This window comes from Benincasa hispida, chromosome 3 (assembly GCF_027475165.1).
Source record: "Benincasa hispida cultivar pf3 chromosome 3, pf3_genome.v1.1, whole genome shotgun sequence".
Taxonomy (NCBI): domain Eukaryota; kingdom Viridiplantae; phylum Streptophyta; class Magnoliopsida; order Cucurbitales; family Cucurbitaceae; genus Benincasa; species Benincasa hispida.
The window spans coordinates 31,480,418-31,493,856 of NC_143480.1; the positions used below are offsets into that span (position 1 = coordinate 31,480,418).

Consider the following 13,439-nt stretch of genomic DNA (forward strand, 5'->3'; position numbering starts at 1 on the left):
GGTTTTTATATATGATGTGTTATTGAAAATTAGAATATAGTGAGTTTAATTAAGTAATTTACTTTTAGATCCTATAAAATTTGAGCATTCTAGTCCAAAAAGAAAAATTCAAGTAAAGATGAGATTTGAAATCACTTCGAATTTTAAAATCAGTATCTTTCTTATAATAACAAACAAAGTAATCTATTTTCAATTCGTTATGAATTGAAATCTCTCAAAATCATAAGGTTCCAACCTAGTCATTAACTTTTAAAATTATATTAACTAAATTATAACTTTCTTCTAATTATAGGAACCAAATTTGTAATTTAATTCAATATCTAAATTTTATATATAATTTTTAATTATGTTAATTTTATCCCACCATTATTTCAGACATTAGCATTAGGTTTATATTTTAGATGTATCATTAATATATCAAAACTCATAATCAGATAGTTCAATATTTTGATCCCTTTAGTAATGTAGCAAATTAAGTAAATTACGGTCCTTTTGCATTCATATTGAGTATAAAAGATAAGATTTAGATTATAAATAACATAAAATTCATCTAAAAATGGTAAATAACACAACATAACCCAATAATTTTTTAGACACTCTTGATACTTAAAGTTTGAGGTTTATATCAACTTGACCTAATATTTCAAAATAAATATTTATCATTGAGGTTTTAAAAAACCTGATAGGAAGTTAAATTGATGGAGGGGATGGGATCAACAAAAATTATCTCTATTCTCGCACCCACCTCTCGGACATGCTCAAATACCGACGTGTCATCTCATTCTTTTCTTTCTACCCTCTCCATTTTCTTTTGTCATGTGTTCATCTACCTTCTTCTTTGTCACTCTTTGAACTATATCATCATATTCTCAAAGTTTCATTTTTTTTTTTTCAAATATTTTTGTTGATAGCAATGTTGTTCATTCATGTATTAACGAATTTCATTTGATAAACAAATTTATACGCACCCAAATTGGAAAGATGGACTAGTTGAGATGAACAATGTTGTGCATCCCCCACATCTAGAACAAAATGGTTAGATTGTGCATTTATGGCATATAGAAAGAATGGTTCATTCCTTAATATATAAAACTAATGATTTTCCTTGGTCCTTAATTTGAGACAACTAAGTGACTATAAATGTCACCGATGGAGAGTGATAATGACAATCAAGTCTACAAGAGAAGAAGGAGATGACATGTTGACAATCCAACCAACAAATTGCAGAGTTTAGGTTTAGCCAACTAATATTCAAACGAGGTTGAAGCTCGTTTAAAACCACATTTTTCATATCCATACACTTGAGAGTTTGTTGTCATCCGACCACATATCTTTTGATCGCTAACACATAATTTGGAGTCATGCGACATATGTGATTCCATCCTCCGTTAGTCGGTGTGTATGAGCTTCCCTCCAACTAGCTCTACACGGCCGTCAATCACTTTCACTTTTCTACCATATTCATAGATTTAAAGTTGAGTTGTGTTTGCTTTGACCATAAGATTAAGATTTTAAAATCTCATTATTAGACATGATAGTGAATGTTTAATAAATTATTAAATACTTTTCAAACTATAAACATCAATTGATACAAAATTAAAAAGAAAAATTTAAAAATAGAAAAATAAGGGAAACTATTTACATAAAATAACAACATTTAATATTTTTTAATTGAGATTGATAGAAATTTATCAGTGTCAATCAGTTATCACTAATAGAAGTCTATTATTGATACTATGTCATAGATGTTGTATCTATCAATGTTTTTTTGCTATTTCGATAAATAATTTGCCATTTTTTCCTGAAAATTTCCCAAATTAGAAGTTAGGAGCATTTATTTTTTTAAAAAAATTATACTTATGTTTAATAAGCTTGAAACTTCAATAACTAAAACTTGTAATTAAAAAAAATTAATAACAATGATCTTCTTCTTTCCCATGAGATAAACTATGAACCCTGTGTCCAAATATGAAATGATCTCAGTCACCCTAAAAAGCCACCAACTTCATGAAATCAACTAAAACCCTAAACCCACTTCAAATACAGTATAAAAATGGGGTAAAAAATTAGATCTTTTTAGCTTTCTTCAGAATTCCCACCTTCATTCTACACAAAGCAAGAACACGATGAGATTTCAGACCCCCATCAACCAGAATCGTCAAAAATGGTGGCAAGGAATTCAAGCAGAGAGGGCGGCAGAATCAATGGCCGGCGGCGTAGGTACGTAAAACTCATCATCGGTCCAATTCGTCTCCCCCCAATGCCTCAACATCCCTTTCCAAGAACATACATTGTCAATGCATTTCTTCAATCTCTTGTCCTTTACTTTGATTCTCCAGTGGCCGTCTGTGTAATTCCCAATCTCTGCTTGCCTTCTGTCCCATTCCAGTTGAGCCTTTTGTTTCGATCTCAGCAGGCAAAATTGTTGCAAGAGCTCTGGCATTTGGTCGTGGACCTTCCACCACCGTTGATGTGCAACATCACTTGCAAATTCTTGCATTATGTCCACATTCCAATTGCAGTCATAATCTCTGAAGCACATCCATGGCTTTGTTCCCAAATAGTGAAGAACATAAAGGATTGGTGGGTCTGCCCCAAATAGCCTTGTTTTCATTTGTTTTGTTTCTTCATCATCACCCATCCAGAAGTTCTTCAAGAAATTCATGTGCTTTGGGATTCTATGCCACCAGGTGAATACTTCGTTTAAGTATCCTTGGTCCCCTCCATTATAGGATTCAAATTCGTTTATGTGATCCATTAGAAGTTGGAAGGTGCAATTTGAAGGCTCTATAAGCATTACCCCTGAGTTAAAGAGTGTGCCATTGTTTCCTGTTGCTGAGATCTCTGGCATTCCGAATAAGAAGTCGATGTTTCGGAAGATTAGAAGGTCGGCATCGATGAAGATGATCTTGTCATAGTCTGTTAGTTGCCATAGCCTGAACTTGCTGTAGTTCCACTCGTTGTATGCATCTTTCTCTGCTTTTGGATTCCTGATCCTTTGGATTATCCTTATTTTCCATCCTGCAGCTTCTAGGCCACTCTTGTGATAGGAACTGATTGTCTCGTCGACGAGTATCACGAGGTCCCGAGTCGACCCCGACATCCGAATGCTTTGTGCTGCTGCTATCGCACCGCAGACATAAACGTGAGCCGAATGGAGAATTGTTGCATATGCTTCTCGGAGCATGTTTCCTGAGTAAGCAACCTCTGTTTTGAAAGAGAACTTATTAAAGAAGAGAAAGAATTATTGCTGATAAGTATTATACTCAGTTTAGCTCAAGTTTAGCTCAATTCCATTTGGGGTTAAAGATTTCCTAACTTCTCTTAAACAAAACTGCATTTCATCATAGGAAAGATATTCACATGAAGTCTTTTGTAAAAGGATGAGTTTGTAGTGTCATTGTTATCTATCATGATTGTGGAGCAAAGTTCTATCATGGACTGACCTTTTCCTTTTAGGGGAAGTGCAAGTTCACAAGAACCTACTGGGAGCTGGATCTTTTCCCTGATCACATTCAAGTTGGGTCGGTACAGCCACACATTTCCTCGCCGTGCAACGAGATCCTTGCACGTAAACAAGTTTGGTATCGGAAAGCATTTTGTGATGAAAAGCAAATGGACAGGATAGTTTCCTTTAGCAGAGGCTGCAACACTAGCAGCTGCAAGCTGCAAGTGCAGTCTAGCCACATCTCTAGACCAATTACCCTCATTTCGACAAGGAAGCTTGACAGCGATCAGATCAAGCCGTTTCCCTGGCGCTCTTAGCTTTGGCAAAGACGGGCAAATAGGAACTTCAGCTTCTTCTTCCTCGTCAATCCATTCAGGGTATAAGGAATCCCATGTCACATCTTCCTCAGCATATTCCAGATTCAACACTGTGTACTCTACATCAGTATTGAGCTGCTTCCAATTGATGACTTCATTCTTGTTGAAGTTTAAAAGTCCAATTCCTTGATACTCCTTTTTATCTCCTAACCTCTCAAGGACTTCAACAACATCATCCCAAACAATATCGAGACGAGATACATACCGAAGATCCGGGCCGCCCCATATCCATCTATTAACGAACTTTGGCCTGCAAATAAACAAGTTTGGTCTCTTTGGGATATACAAACTGCAGAATTAACAGCAAAAAGAGAGCAAAGCATACCCAGAAGCTGTGTTTGATATATGGTTGTTCACCTCTGGAGAGTATAAAAGTGTAATAAAAGTGCCAGAAACAGCAAACAGAAGAACAAGTTTCAAGAGAGGAAGCTTGCATCTTGAAAATCTTTCATTAGTTGATAAGTTGAAGGGCTTGTCCAGATCTTTCATTTTGCTTCTTTGCAGTTTTCTTTTGGAATATGTCATCATAAAGAAATATGGTTTTGATGTCAGAGCATTTAAAGGCTGGAAAATGAAAACAATATCACAAGTTTGCTAGAGAAAACATAGAGAAGAATGATCCTGTTGAAGATTGAAAATGAAAGGAAAGTTGATTTCTAAGCAAAAACAAATCTGAAATCACAAAAAGGAACAGAATATTAAATATAGAAATTTAGTTTATCCTTGGCATATGTCAAACTTTCAATATGGAATGTCGATAGAAAACTGTACATATGGACGAATATTACTCCAAGAACACATGGAGGTTACTTTGTCTCTAGAAAAAACCCAAATCATAAATGGTCATGAAAATATAACTTATGGCTCTAGTTTCTTTTATGTCTATTGTTACTTATTGTTGGAAAGGATCCCAAGTTTTTAGCTATGAAGCTAAATAAACCATAAATGCAAACTCATACCAATTGGATTATGATTGTTATAACAATGCTTTGAAGTGAAGAAAAACTTACATTGATGAAGATAATCTATGTCTGGCCTCAATTGGGAAGGTGCCCATTGTTTCTTTTTACACACAAAAATGGCTCTGAAACATTTGCTCTACAAAACAAACAAAAAGAAACTACAAAAAAAAACTTAATGGAATCAATATCCCAAGTGAAAGAAGAAGATGTTCAGAAGCCAAAGCAGAAGGAAAAACCAGATAATATATAGACTTCAGAAAGGAAAAGGGAAAAAAAAGGTGGTCAAAACTGGGAAATATGATGATGCACAATAATTAAGATTAAAGGAACAGTAGTTAGAGAAGTGGTTGAGGTTGTTGTTAAGCAAAAGTTGTCAATCAACTCAGTGATGACTTAAAGCATAGAGAAGGAAAAGAATTGAACTTGAAAAGGAAACATGCTCAACACTTCATTTATGGGTAAAAAGGCAAAAACCTAGGAATGTAGGCCAAGTTCGATAACGATCTGGTTTTTGAAAATTAAGCTTATAAATAATACTTTCAAATCTGATTTTTTTTCTTATTTTGTTTTGTTATCCACTTTCTAATTATATTCTCAAAATTCATATTTCAAGTCTTAGAACACCAATGAAACTAAAAGTGTTATGAGTTTGAAAGCCATAGAAGCTAGAAAAGGAGAGAGACAATACCTGAGAAAGAAGTTGTTCAAGTCAGTTGAATAGAGGGGAAAATGTGAAGAGTGAGTTTAAGGACATAGCAAGGCGGCTGAGTGAATATAGACATGTCAAGTTACTTGTACATGAATATTCATTTTCTATTTTAAATTGTCATTTCCTTTCTCAATTGATTTGGGTCTGTCACCAACTTTTTTTTTCTTTGAAAAAAATAAAGTAATATCAATTAGAACATGCAATGTGGATAGTAAAAACCCAAAAAAAAAAATTGTATATTTCAAAACACCCATTTGCTTGTGGTTGCTTTTTTTGTATTTTTAGTTGTTTTGTTCTCATTATATTCTCACTGGATACCCTTCTGATCTTACAATACTTTATTTAGTACAACAATTGCAGGATGGGAGATCGAATCTTAAACCTCTAGGGAGGAAGGTCATACCAATTATTGTTAAGTTAAGCTCTTGCAATATTTGGATGTCAAAGAAACTTGTAGGATATTAAATCATAAGTAAAAGATACTATAGATTGAACTCGTTCCATCTAAGCTCTTTACTATTACGTTCCTTTACATTTAGAAAGACATTTGTATGTAGATTTATATATATATATATATATATATATATATATATATATATATAATTGCCTTGATATTGTTGGAAATAGTTGTTAGATTGGGTAAAATAGTGAATAGTTTTCACCAAGTCTGAGTGATTATGAATGTCATCTTTGAACTTAGGACCAGAGATGCATATATTTCATCTAATTAACCCCAACTAATACAATATTCAATGTATCTCTCTTTTCTTATTATATTCATCTCAAAAGCAAGACTCAGTTATTGCAATTTGTTACCTTTTAGTTCCCTTTATTCCCCTAATTTTCTTCAAAGTGAAAGCTCACTCTGTGTAGAAAGTAAAAGTATTTTGAAGTGGGGATTGGGAAATTAGATAAATGTGTGGGTATATTGGGAATTAGATTGCCCTTCATTTTCATTTTTCTAACTTTGATTATTATGTTTGCTGTTGACCAAAATAAGTTGGCATATAACTTCAAGAATGAGATGGATATATACTTCAGCACCTAATTTAATTTCACAGATGAAAAAAATATATATTGGAAAAATAAACAAAAAATACCCACTTATTGTATATACATATATATTGAATTTAAATTATTTCTTATGGAAAAAGTAATACTGGAGATGATTGGTTGATATAAGGTTTAAAGGGCACTTTCATCACCTAACTCATAGCATTAATAATGATAATTAATCTTAGTCAATATCTCATTAAAAAAAAAAAAAAAAATCCTACAAAGATGTACAAACCAACTTCTCATCCTATTTTCTATATCATGATTATATACATTCATCCATCTTACCATTCATTAATTATTATTCTAAAAGTTGATGGTTTGATTCTCTATTATATGTTATTACCATAAACGAATTTACCATAGATCCAATGGTTCGAGCCACCCTCAATTTCAATATATTTTATATGAGCATAAAAAAATCATTTTAGTTATTAAAATATAATGATAAGACCCTCCCACCCCTAATAGGCTCAGGATATAATCCTTTTGTGTGTAAACATAAACTTAAAATAATTTGTGTGAAATAAATCTAAAACTTTCGATATTTATATTCAATTAATTTATTTTAAAAACGAAGATGTCAAGAACGTATTAGACAGTAGATTTGTAAGTTAATTAATTTATTTTGTAGCCATTTTAATATTTTTGGAAAATTTTAAAAAAGATGATGAGATGAAGTGAAGAGTGAGACGTGGAAGGTGTAAGAGGTTGTTTGTGATGAACGTCATGCATGGTGGTGGGAGAGGGTTTGTTTGCACCTATCGCTACGTATTGCATAATTTTTCCAATACTTTCTATTTTTCCCATTTATAGAAAATAATAATATTATTATTATTTAAGAGAAGGACACAAATGGAATTGTGAAGATTGAATTGAAAGCAAAGCAAGGGAAAGGCAGAGTTTGGAGAGTGTTGTGTGAGAGATGTAGTGGCTCAGGAGCTTTGCTTCCCCGTTTCATTGTTCTTTTTTCATCCAATTTCAACCAATTTTTATATCAACCAAGTTTGCACGGATTTTCATTTTTTGGTTTAAATTTTAATTTTTATTGGATATCGATTCATTTTGATTTCTAAACATACAATTTCGTTTCATTTACATTTTCGTCCTATAAAAATAAAACGAAGGTCCTTCACATTACTTTTCGTCTCCTCGATAATTGGAAGTTTTCCAAAAATATGAAAAGTTTGAGGACTTTGTACCATCCATTCTAGGAATTGATCGAGCCTCTTGCAAGTTGCAATTCTTCCATTCTAGGAATTAATTCCACTGGATTGAATGCATCCCTTATTTCATCTTCATAGACCTTACCGGAAGGGAAACAAATAGAGAATGAAGGTTGAATTCAATTTATTTCACCTTTGTGCCTTATCATACGCACGAATTTAACTCGTTGATTGCTCCGACAACATATGTATCAATAGCTTGGCAGGCGCACACAAGAGAACACTGGAATTAGCCGATCTGACCTGATGGAATATTAGAGCTGGATCCCATCTCCCATTTTGGACAGGCCGGTATACAAAGAAAAGATCAATCATAACTTTTTCTTTTCTCTCATTCACTTTGCACTCTCTCTCTCAAACTTTGTTAAACAAATTTTAATTACCAATAATCCAACTTGAGAACCCTCTGATTTTTTTATTATTTATTTATTTTTATTTAAGCTTATAACCAACGGGTTCATTTGTTTTATTGTCTAATTTGTAAAAATATTTTAAACAGTTTTGACCAAAAATTGAAAACTAAATAAAAGCTTAATAAACTTTTAAAACTTGTTTATATTTTTAAAATATGACTCACAGTTCACAGAAACAAGAGAGAGAATCACAATTATATTATATTATATAATATATACATATATTTGTGTGGGATTAAGACCTAAATTGTAAATAACCGCTGACATTAGTGAAAAACAAAATCCAATTGTAATTTAAAAAATGAAAAGTTAAAGACATATAGCCCCTATTTTAAGGTATTTTATGTCAAAACCCTTTTTATGTCGAAACCCCTTGAAGAAATCCTCACTAAAAGTACTGACATATCTAGAATACACATTATAGGGATAAATGCATTGACTTTAAAGAATTATAAATGAAGCAAATTTTGAAAAAAGAAGAAAAAAGAAAAAGAAAACAAACCTGACCCCTTTCCTTCTTCCCTGTGCGAACCAACCATCACCAATTTGCCTTGCCTCCAAACCAAGCAAGGTGAGTTTCAGGCTACCTGTGTGAGAATTTGACACATGAACATAAAATGCATGCACGTGGAGGCATGGATCGGAGAGAGAAAATTAAGTATTATAATATTTTTCATATTATCTTGCTGGACACTAACATAGCATAGCATTCAATAATTATGTGAGGTCCACAAAATAAATAAATACATTATTTAATGATGTACCAAATAATGAATAGGAGTATTCATTTTTAATCATGTATCAAATAATGAATAGGAATAGTAGATCTATGGTAGATCATACACGATTCAAAATATTTGAAGCCATCAAGCAATTGCTGGCTGTCAACAAGACGACAAGATCGGAATTTGCAACTCCAGATGCACAATCCACCATCATCCTTGGTCCTCACCTATATTCAACCAAAATCACCTAAAGCATATATATTTTGAATAAGTTGAGATGAGACTTGAGAGAGACTCGGCCTTTATCAGTTTGAGGTCCGATGTCATGTTTTATAGATAAAACAGTATATGGAATTCTCGAGAAATGGGGAACTTTGAGAGCTGAAAAATACTCCTTTTGTTTGAGGGAAAGCATAAACATGTAAAGATAATACATGTAAAAGCAGTGTCTATACTCATTTGGTTTACAACTGAAGTTTGCAAAACAAATTGGATGGGGGTGGCTAGATGAACTTCTGGGGGAAAAAGGCCTTCTTATTGAACATGAAGTATCAGATTTCGGAGTCAGATTTGATCTCTTTGGGTGGTGCGAACTGCTTGCTAAGCCGTGATCTTGTCCATGGATCCAATGGAGCCCTCTGCGGTGGTGGAGGATTTGGAGGCTTTGACTGTCTGAGCTCATTTTCTCTATCGATAAATCTGTATCAATAGCATAGAGAAATTACGAATTAATACAATCAATTCAACTTTCATGAACAGTGGGTTATCAAAAAGGTTATTGTTTTGTTTCCATCCCTACCAGTAAATCTGTATCAACAGACAAATAGTCAATTAAAAATTACACCAGCAGGATTTATTTACAACCGATTATGAGAAAAATACATCAGCTATTGATCATGTATTACAGTTGTATTACTGGAGAAATATAGCAGATGCCGATGGTAAGCACTTACTCTATGTAAGCCATTGGTGCAGCATCGCCAACACGTATACGAGTCCGCAGAAATCTTGTATATCCACCAGCTCTATCTCTGTTAAACATGATATCTGTCCAATTTAATAATCATAAATAAAAGCATGAACTAGAGCCTAGAGCCTAATAGATTTGGGATTCACTTGTATCGATAAGCCATTTCTGTGAATAGTTTGTGAAGGACAGCATCGCCTCTTACAAATGCAGCAGCACGCCTTGCAGCACAAAGTGTGCCCTAGATTGAAAACAAAACAAAATAAGTCACAACATGCTCATCTTTTATGAATCAAAAAGCAAATAGTGACGAAAGATTTTTTTTCCTTATATAAAAAAACCCATACTTTCACGGAGAAATATGAAAGATGGCAACAAAAAACACTAGCCACAACACAGGAAAGGAAAAAAAAAAGAAAAGAAAAGAAAAGGAAAGGGAATCTGACTATAACGACAACTGAGGAGATGGCAAATCGAACATCGGACCTTTAGTAAAGAAGGCCATGTCAATTCTCATTGAGTTAAACTCACTTTGGCAATAACCACAGAGTCCAAAAGAATATGACCAAACTTACAATACAAAAAGACTTAGGGACAAACACCCACAAAGAGGCGTTAAATCTAACCACTTCCTGAACATCATCACTCAATTTCTCCACCTCTCTAAAAATCCTATTATTCCTCTTCATCCAAATATGAAAATACCCCACAAAACAATAAAGAAACTAGCCTGCCACAGACGACAAAGCTCTACCATGCTCATTCAATGAAAGGGAGTGCAAACTCACCTTCTAAATCTGGTCTTTACCATCTCTATTTCAAATCTAACAAACTCCAAAAGCTCTCAGCCGGCAACTACAAAGGCAGTGAGCAAACCAGCAAAACAGAAGAACCAAATCCTCCTGTGCCGAGCAAACCGGCAAAACAGATGAACCAAATCCTCCTGTGCCTCCTACTGGAGTGCACCATTGTAGACACAAAACATAGGAAGACTGTCTTTGCACACAATCATGGCATAATAGAGTTATTAAACTATCACACCAACTCTATTAGTGGGTTGACTTCGTTGTTTTTCTTCTAGATCCCAGTCTGTTAGTCTGAAGTAAATGACAAAGCGTCCTTCGTGCAAACAAGAGTAGGCAAAAGCAGAACCAAATGCATTCACCATTGTGTAGTGCAGAGCCATTATATTTTAAATTCAAATATTATAGTATGTCTCTCAAATTGCAAAGCCACTTCAATTTCAACATCCAGCGAACCTCAAACCATTGCTCCTTCACTTTCAAATGGTTCCAACTAATCTTCATTCTGAAGATCTTTCTTTCTCGTATCGATATCCCATTGTTAATTTCTGGTTTCCATCTTTTGAGGATTACTCGACTGACGTAAGAAGCATTTGAAATAAAGGTGTCATCCTCTGCCAAAATTTCAGTGGTCTAACCTATTAATTGGACACACCTCTTTCTTATTTGGCTTAGCTTCCAATGTTGGTGGCAGGCCATATCCAATTTTCCTCCTTCGCCCGCAAGCATATTTACCAAGCCCATGCCCAGTGCCATCATCTGCTTCCTGCATTCTTGAATTGCAAACTTGACCTCCGTGCCTTGTCCTTTTTCTCTACCTTGAAGTTTTACATGTTACTAATTTAAGATCCGCTAATCTTGAACCAGGTGCGTTTTTTACTTATGAATTAGCCCTTTATCAACAAATTTAATATCCTAAGACTAAGTGCAATTTCATATATAATCTAATTGACAAAGAATCCAACCTAACATGCATGGATGTATATAGACACAAATACAACATGACACTCGCACAGTAACAGGCCATATTTTACAACACAAAGAGGACACATTTATTAAAATATGCATTTTTTAAAACTATACATCCTTTTTATACAATATGAAAATTCACAAGTCAACAAGTTTATGGACTTGTATAATTGAAAAAAAGTTTGAGGCATCTTTTACCCAAAATTTATTTATTTTTCCTATAATATTGAGTCTATTAAGTATGCTTAATTAACAAGTGTTCAAGCATGTTTAACAAATGTTAGATTTAATATTCACTTTGCACAACTGATATTTAAATATATCTATTGTGCTACCAAGTGTCTAGTACGTGTCCAATAAGTGTCTGAGTGTCTAATACACATCGGCCACAAACATGTTACCCAAACTGAAGTGTCGGTGCTTCTTAGAATCCAACTAATATCAAATTTTGAAGGCAGAACGCAGCCTCCCCAACAGAAGAAAAAGAAGAGGAAGAAAAAAGGTAACAAATTGAGAAGGAACATAAAAAAGCTAAAGTTCTACGGACCTCTTTTCCAAATTGAACCATGTTATCAGCAAGCCGCCGAACTTCTTTAGCCTACAAACAGGTTGGCAGAAAAAGGCATTAATAAGTTCAAAATAAGGTCATAAAATTCATAATAGTTTTGATGTTACAAATCCAAAATATCTATTTGATCTCAAGGAATGATACACATCCTTCAACACAAGCTAGTTGTTAAAATCTGAAAGAACAGAAAAGATCCAAACCAAGGGGAAAGAAATAACATATATCTAACTATCGCAAAACTGTAAATTCAGAGTATAAGAGGGGAAAAAAAAAATTCAAAATCTAAGATCAATTTAGGCAATACAATACATCAAACTCAAACCTCCAGACATATCGCATTTACAATGCAACAAACCTTTGATTACTTTACCTCTTAAAAAAATAAAACTAGTAACCATTGTGATACAGGGAAATTTCATCACTCGGAAAAGCAAAATTCAGCTAAGTTGAACATCGGGATCCCAGGATGATAAGAAGAAAGTCATTGGGGGTTGAAATGAAGGATATGAATACCTTAGCAACAGTAGTCTCAATACGTTCGTGCTTCACCAACTGAGAAACCATTGTTCTGCCAGAAGAAGAGAAAAGACATTAAAAAATTGGGACATAAAACGTAATTAATGGTACCTGGAAGAAATGAGGAACCTGAGCATGGACATCCGGTGTTTCGTATGTCGACCAAGCTTTCTGAACTTCGTCATCGTTAATGGCGAATAGAGAGCAAAGACTGAGCTAGAAGATGAAAAACCCCTAGGTTTCGTTTCGGGGTTTTTGATGCAATGAAGGAGACGAAGCCGAAAATGCAGCGTCTGGGCTTCAACCTTGGCCCAACCAGAAAAGCCACGTACTCAGCCTAATTTTAGTTTTTTTTTTTTTTTTTCTAATTTTCTTTTTTTACTATATATAAAATTACATTGCATGGTTGCGTTTAATCACCGTTTTGTTTTTAAAAATTAAGCATATTTTCTTTTAAATTTTTATATGATTTACACAGTGAAAAAATTAAGGAATATATATAAATTTAATTTTAGATGTGTCACTATAATATTCAAGTCATATAATATCATCAAAGCAAATATAACTAATTGACACACAAATGTCATATTCAAAATTTCATGTTAGGGACACAACTTTATATAATGTTATAATTTTCGCCCAATAACTTCTAAATTTATGTCATATATAGATCTTGAACTTTAAAAAAATATATTCTAAA

The 13,439-nt window shown here is 33.6% G+C and overlaps 2 protein-coding genes across 3 annotated transcripts; both read right to left on the reverse strand.

Annotated features, from left to right (window-relative positions):
- Positions 1-1,879: 1,879 nt before the first annotated feature.
- PGSIP1 (plant glycogenin-like starch initiation protein 1) lies at positions 1,880-5,546 on the reverse strand. Of its 2 annotated transcripts, XM_039025285.2 has the most exons (5): positions 5,476-5,546; positions 4,836-4,945; positions 4,151-4,333; positions 3,447-4,075; positions 1,880-3,207 (listed from the first exon to the last, which is right to left on the reverse strand). In XM_039025285.2, the coding sequence occupies exons 2-5, from the start codon at positions 4,880-4,882 to the stop codon at positions 2,180-2,182; spliced, it is 1,887 nt and encodes a 628-aa protein (XP_038881213.1). In that variant the 5' UTR covers positions 4,883-4,945; positions 5,476-5,546; the 3' UTR covers positions 1,880-2,179. The 2 variants fall into 2 exon arrangements, with proteins under 2 accessions (XP_038881213.1, XP_038881214.1); XM_039025286.2 differs by lacking the exon at positions 5,476-5,546 and having other exon boundaries at positions 4,836-5,071.
- Positions 5,547-9,200: 3,654 nt separating this feature from the next.
- On the reverse strand, positions 9,201-13,051 carry LOC120072600 (Ribosomal protein L17 family protein). Its single transcript, XM_039024998.2, has 6 exons — positions 12,869-13,051; positions 12,737-12,791; positions 12,203-12,253; positions 10,033-10,124; positions 9,870-9,947; positions 9,201-9,615 (listed from the first exon to the last, which is right to left on the reverse strand). Exons 1-6 carry the CDS (start codon positions 12,922-12,924, stop codon positions 9,468-9,470), a joined length of 480 nt encoding a protein of 159 aa, XP_038880926.1. The 5' UTR covers positions 12,925-13,051; the 3' UTR covers positions 9,201-9,467.
- Between the last annotated feature and the right edge of the window lie 388 nt (positions 13,052-13,439).

What these genes read in the sequence shown, in the direction of transcription:
- PGSIP1 (XM_039025285.2), bottom strand. Translation starts at nt 4,882, where the DNA reads ATGGGCACCTTCCCAATTGAGGCCAGACATAGATTATCTTCATCAAT. An exon ending in CATAGATTATCTTCATCAAT is followed by an intron (nt 4,334 to 4,835) that starts GTAAGTTTTTCT and finishes ATATTCCAAAAG; the next exon opens with AAAACTGCAAAGAAGCAAAA. An exon ending in ACTTCCCCTAAAAGGAAAAG is followed by an intron (nt 3,208 to 3,446) that starts GTCAGTCCATGA and finishes CTTTCAAAACAG; the next exon opens with AGGTTGCTTACTCAGGAAAC.
- LOC120072600 (XM_039024998.2), bottom strand. Translation starts at nt 12,924, where the DNA reads ATGACGAAGTTCAGAAAGCTTGGTCGACATACGAAACACCGGATGTCC. An exon ending in CACCGGATGTCCATGCTCAG is followed by an intron (nt 12,792 to 12,868) that starts GTTCCTCATTTC and finishes TTCTTCTGGCAG; the next exon opens with AACAATGGTTTCTCAGTTGG. An exon ending in TTGAGACTACTGTTGCTAAG is followed by an intron (nt 12,254 to 12,736) that starts GTATTCATATCC and finishes ACCTGTTTGTAG; the next exon opens with GCTAAAGAAGTTCGGCGGCT.